The sequence below is a fragment of the Bufo bufo genome, chromosome 2, assembly GCF_905171765.1.
Source record: "Bufo bufo chromosome 2, aBufBuf1.1, whole genome shotgun sequence".
Taxonomy (NCBI): domain Eukaryota; kingdom Metazoa; phylum Chordata; class Amphibia; order Anura; family Bufonidae; genus Bufo; species Bufo bufo.
The window spans coordinates 293,003,487-293,009,486 of NC_053390.1; the positions used below are offsets into that span (position 1 = coordinate 293,003,487).

A 6,000-nucleotide genomic window follows, 5' to 3' on the forward strand; every position below is an offset into this window, starting at 1 on the left:
AAATGACCGATTCAGCATTTTTTTAATGGCTTCTCTTACCCAAAAATTGAATAAAATGTGATAAAAAAAAAGACACACTCCAAAATGATATCAATAAAAAACTACAGATCATCCTGCAAAAAATCAGCCCACACACAGCTCAGTAGACGGAACTGTAAAAAAGTTATGGGGGTTAGAATATGGTGATGTAAAAAAAGAATTTTTTTAATTTTTTTTAAAAAGTTTTAATTTATTTTTGCAGTATTTAAACATATAAAACCTATACATATGTTGTATTGCTGTAATCATACTGATCCAGAGACTGAAGGTCACAGGTCAGTTTTGCCGCATAGGGTATGCCGTAGGGACAAAACCTGTAAAACTCTGGAGGACTTGTGTTTCTTTCCAATTCCACCCCATTTCTAATTTTTTTCCCGCTTCTCACTACATTAGAATATTAGAAAGTACAACTTGTCCAGCAAAAAACAAGCCCTCATATGGATATGTGAACGGAACAAAAAAATAAAGTTATGGCTCCAGCAAGGCGGGGAAGAAAAATGAAAACACAAAAATGAAATAAACCTCTGGTATCCTAAGGGTTAAAGTTGGTTTCTGTTGACCAGTGTGTTTGTGAGAGGATTGCATGGTACTTACTAATATAGCATTTGTTGAAATTCTGCACCATTTTCTATATTTTATAAGGTATGCTTTCTTGTTTATAAAGTCTTTTGTGCTGTCCATACAGATGTTCTGTCCATAAGATGGACACTGATGAAAATCACCTCCATGTGATGTCTCCTCCATTCAAACACACTGCACCTACCCTAAACTCCCAACAGAACAAGTGCAGATCAGGCTGAACTGTATGGATAGATGTATTTTTTTCAGCCTTATAAACTATGTTACTATGTAGATTGCAGGTACAGTGTATTTGAATGGAGGATGCATCATATTTGCTTTGTCACATGACCCTCCATCAGTGGTCAGCACAAAAGACTTTGTACAAGGAGACATACCTTATAAAATATAGAAAATGGTGCAGAATTTCAACAAAGGCTTTATTAGTAAGTGCCATATAATCTTCTCACAAATACATTGGTCAACAGTAAGTGGCCAACCCATTTAAACAGAGAATACCTTACTTACTGACTCCATTGCTTGACCATGCAGATTCTGGACCTTCTAGGTTCTTTCTTTTTCAGCTAACACACACTTATCTGAACTAGGGGCAGACCTAAATCCATCTCCTAGCTTCCTACAGAAGATTGTTAACCCTGACTGATCCATACAGAGGTATACTGGGTTATACAATACATTATACAACAAAAAACTATTTGCAAGTGTCATATTCTGGGGTACTGCGCACTGCATCTTTCAGGTGTGCATGACTATTCCAGTCGGTAGTAGCAGGGAATAAAGACACTAGTAGTGTATACTCATGCACAGAGGCACCTGAAAGTGCCAACAGGATCTGGGAACTTGGAGCCTGAGACGTTAAAACACATGTGACCACCAAAAGTTGTGTGGACATTATCCACAGGAACCAGATTTATAAACAACGGAGGCACTAGACTGTATCTGTATCGTACAGGCCTCTTTTCTGTTTCTCAGGTTTGAATCTTATTGTTTTCATGCATTTATAAGCAATCTTTATCAAGTTCCTAAATAAATATATTTATTAATCACTTTTTTATATTACCAGTGCCCACATCAGCTAGAATGTCCCAAACTTGCTGGAAGCTCACAGACACCATGTAATTTTGTACAACAGTACCAACCACTGAAGTTTAAATGGGTGAGAATAATACAATCTGTCCTTTTTCTTGGCAATGTTACTGTTCTTCTTAAATTGCCTAATTTTCATATGTCCTCCTTGTATGTGACAGAACCCATCCGTGCGCTGGGAGAAATTTTCCTTCTTAATATTCTCACGTGGCCCTGTGGGAGAAAATGACAGGCATTGGCCCCGTGTGGTTGGACCTGTTCTTCGTAAATCACGTCATGTTCACTGTAACACGTGCTGTGCTGATGGAAAATTGCATCATGATGTCATCACGCCCAGAAGACATGGAAAGTATGTTTATCCGCTTAAGGGTGAATTCGGCAATGTGGCAGATTTGTTGCATACATTTCTGACTAAAGATCACTTCTTAAAATAATCTGGCATAGATGTATAGGTTACTCCCTTCAGCCCAAAAAGCTATCCAAAATTTTACATTTGTAGCTTCCTCATTGGGAAAGTGCCAAAATGGCAGCAATTTCCCAAGTGGATATTGGAATGTAATAAAATTCTCAGTCGATATATGTATATACATGTTGATAATTGCGTTACAGGGGTTGTCCAACTGGAAAAAAAAAAAATCTTAAAAACGGCTCAGCGTTAAAAATATTATAAATATTGTGTAAAGAGGAACTCACTCTCTGTGTGGCTGACTTCCTGTGAACTACAGGATGACATCATCAATCATATCCTCCTGGCAGCTCTCAGGCCCCTCTTCACCTTTCATGTTCACTGTATTCTGTTGAAGAAAAAGGGAGAATTTATCATTGCCCCTATGCCAGTTTTTTCCTGCCACTTGTGCAAATATTTTTGCGCAGGTGCCGTTTCTCCGCTGCCTTCGCCACTTTGCCAAAAAGAGGGAGCGGCACATTTATCTTCTTTTACGTCTGTACATTGTGTTGCATTACGGTCTGTATCATATTACAGAAATGAATTCACAATTTGCATGGTTACGTTTGGAAACCATCAACGGTCTTGATAGAAATTCTTCCGGTAGCCAAGTCAAACTCCTATCATGTAGTGGAAAAGTTAGATTTATCAGCCTCTGTGCGGTGCCTGCTGTCAAAATGACACTTCCTAGAATGCAAATCGTCAGTTGTATTTATTAAATGTATAATTAGTGCATTTTGTATTTTCCTAGGGACCTCTACCGTTGTGCTAGGAACTGTGAGTGGGGGGACCGTCTGCCAGCAATCATTCCCAACTCTAGTCCTGATAAAGCAGAGTATGATGAGAAGGAGCCTGCTTCATAGTGAATGGAAAAGTGGATACAATGATAGGACATCTATGTCATGAGGACATACTGGGACCACCAGGATATGTGTTTTTTTTTTTTTTTTTTTTTCCAGTGTCAACCTTTTATATTTATTCTTGGAATATAAAATTGTTAATATTTTCTGACTGTGTGTGCGACTGATCATCTCCACATACTGGACCTCTGTGGAATGCTTTGGATTCTCATATTAGTGATGAACTACAAACAGCATAGTCATCCAAAGCATGCTAAAAATAAAAAATGCTTTCAAATTCACTTTTACCTGCCTGATGCACATCTATGAGAAGAGCATACATTTCTCAGTGTAGTTTCTCTGCTGATTTAATATAATATAAATTGCGATGAATAGGTTTGGTAACACTCTGTGGGAAATCAGTGATCATTGCATCATTTGTGGGGTGAAGCACAGCTTTCATTCATGGACATGTAGTGCTAAATAAATCAGAATAGTATTTTAAGAATGTATTTGTAAATGTCAGATATAGTTAAAGTGGTAATGCTGTGGTGATGCTCGGATATGTCAGTTTTAAAGGGGTATTCTCATCTTGGACATTCGGGGGATATCATAGCGATATGCCCTCAATGTCTGACAGAGGTGGGACCTGAACCTTTACTTAGAACAAAGCCCACAAAGTGCTGCAGGCTATTTCCATAAGCACCAAAGAAGTGAACAGATGAGCGCCTGTGTTTGCCTCTGCTAGTGTTGAGCTAAGCGAGCTTCGGATGCTTCATCCAAAGTCGCTTTATTCAGAATAATACTGTACGGAGATTCGTCTCCTTACAGTATTAGAATGTATGGGCTCCAATGAGCCGAAGTTAGTTATTCACAAAGTCGCGTGTGACTTAGATGAATAACTTCGGTAGTTGACTTTTAAAGTGGAAAACCACTTTAAAACTTGAAACCGAACTCTTCTTCTGTTCCAAATAGTACCTCGGAAACAAAGCAGAGTTCTGTTTCAAGTTTTAAAATGGTTTTCCGCTTTTAAAAATCAAGATTAAAAAATCTGGAAACAAACTGAGTCCCCCTATCAGACACCACATCAGAGGGAATACCATGTATCTTCACAATGTTATCGACAAACACTTGTGCTAGAGTTTTAGCATTAGGTAGACCTGATAATGCTATAAAGTGCAACATCTTGCTGAAGCGATCAACAACCACCAGAATCACAGTTTTTCCTGAGGAATTCTGCAAATCTGTGATAAAGTCCATGGATAAATTAGTCCAGGGTCAGGACGGGATAGACAACGGAAGAAGAGGTCCTGAAGGCAGAGTATGTGTCACCTTGGCACGTGCACAAGTCTCACAAGCTGACATATAACCCTCAATACATTTACACAACCCGGCCACCAGAATCTATGAGAAATGAGATTGACCGTGGATCTGCTCCCAGGGTGTCCTGTGAAAACTGTACACCTTGTGAACACCTTGTGCCGTAATTCAGAAGGAACAAACAACTTCCCCGGAGGACAAGAATCCGGTGCATTTCCCTGGGCCTCAAACACCTCTGCCTCAAGGTCGGGATGAAGGGCGGATATTACCACCCCTTAAGCTAATATCGGACCAGGATCTTACGAATCACTCCCCCCCCCCCCCCCCCCTTCCAGGAAAGCTACGCGATAAAGCATCCGCCTTGACGTTCTTAACCCCAGGGCGATAGGTGACAACGAAATTAAATCTGGTAAAAAAACAATGACCATCTGGCCTGCCTTGGGTTCAGACGTTTAGCCGACTCCAGGTAAGCCAGATTTTTGTGATCGGTAATTACGGTAATGGGATAAATTTCTCCTTCCAACCAATGACGCCATTCCTCAAAAGCCAACTTAATGGCCAGCAACTCTCTATTATTTTTTTGCAGTTGAGAGCTTCTTAGAGAAGAAAGCACATGGGCGCCATTTACTAGGTGAAGGACCCTGCGACAAGACTGCTCCTACCCCCATCTCGGATGCGTGAACTTCCACAATAAATGGCTGTGACATAAATAAATTTAAGGTAGTAGTTGGTGAACCCCAAAAATCGCATAAGTGCTTTCAGATTTTCGGGTCTATCCCAGTCCAACACAGCAAGGACCTTTTCTGGATCCATACGAAAACCTGAAGATGAGAGTAGGTAACCCAGGAATTGCACTTCCGGAACTGCAAATACACACTTCTCCATCTTAGCATACAGTTTATTCTCTCTTAGGATCCGTAACACTTGTCTCAAGTGATCCTGATGCGTCTCCATGTCAGGAGAATAAATGAGAATATCATCCAGATACACCACAACAAACCTGCCCACCAGATGATGAAAGATGTTACATAGTTAATACGGTTGAAAAAAGACATAAGTCCATGTCATTGATGAAATGTTGAAAAACCGCAGGAGCATTGGTTAACCCAAAAGGCATGACCTGTTCTCAAATGACCTTCAGGGGTATTAAAGGCAGTCTTCCCTCTTTGATCCTTAACAGATTATATGCCCCGATCAATTCCAATTTAGAGAACAACTTGGCACAGACAATGTGATTAAACAAATCCGGGATCAAAAGAAGGGGATAAGGATCATGGACAGTAATGCGATTAAGCTGACTGAAGTCCAAACATGGCCTTAGAGTTCCGTCCTTTTTATTAACAAAGAAGAACCCTGCATCCACTGGGGATTTGGATGGTCTAATATGACCTTTAGCCAAACTCTTGGTGATATATTCTCGCATGGCTGCTCTTTCGGGTTCAAAAAGACTATACAACCGAGACTTGGGCAACCTAGCTCCGGGAACAAGGTTGACAGGGCAATCATACTCCCGATGTGGAGGTAACTCCTGGTCTCCACTTTCAGAGAATACATCAGAAAAATCTGAAGTAAACGAAGGTACAACTTTAGTGGTTACAACAGAAAGCGACGTGCTAAGTTGTCTATGCAATAATCACTCCAATCAAGAATCTGTCTTGCTTGCCAATCGATGGTAGGATTATATTTACTTAA

The 6,000-nt window shown here is 40.1% G+C and overlaps 1 protein-coding gene across 3 annotated transcripts in view; it reads left to right on the plus strand.

The window, feature by feature from the left end:
* Window positions 1-3,466, plus strand: part of METTL17 (methyltransferase like 17) — an 82,613-nt gene extending 79,147 nt beyond the window's left edge. For 2 of the 3 annotated variants that reach the window (XM_040416756.1, XM_040416757.1), the window contains exons 12-14: window positions 1,682-1,774; window positions 1,866-2,053; window positions 2,901-3,370. In XM_040416756.1, coding sequence (XP_040272690.1) covers window positions 1,682-1,774; window positions 1,866-2,053; window positions 2,901-3,012 — 393 coding nt within the window. In that variant the 3' untranslated portion in view covers window positions 3,013-3,370. The other variant, XM_040416758.1, reaches the window with a different exon arrangement.
* Window positions 3,467-6,000: the final 2,534 nt, after the last annotated feature.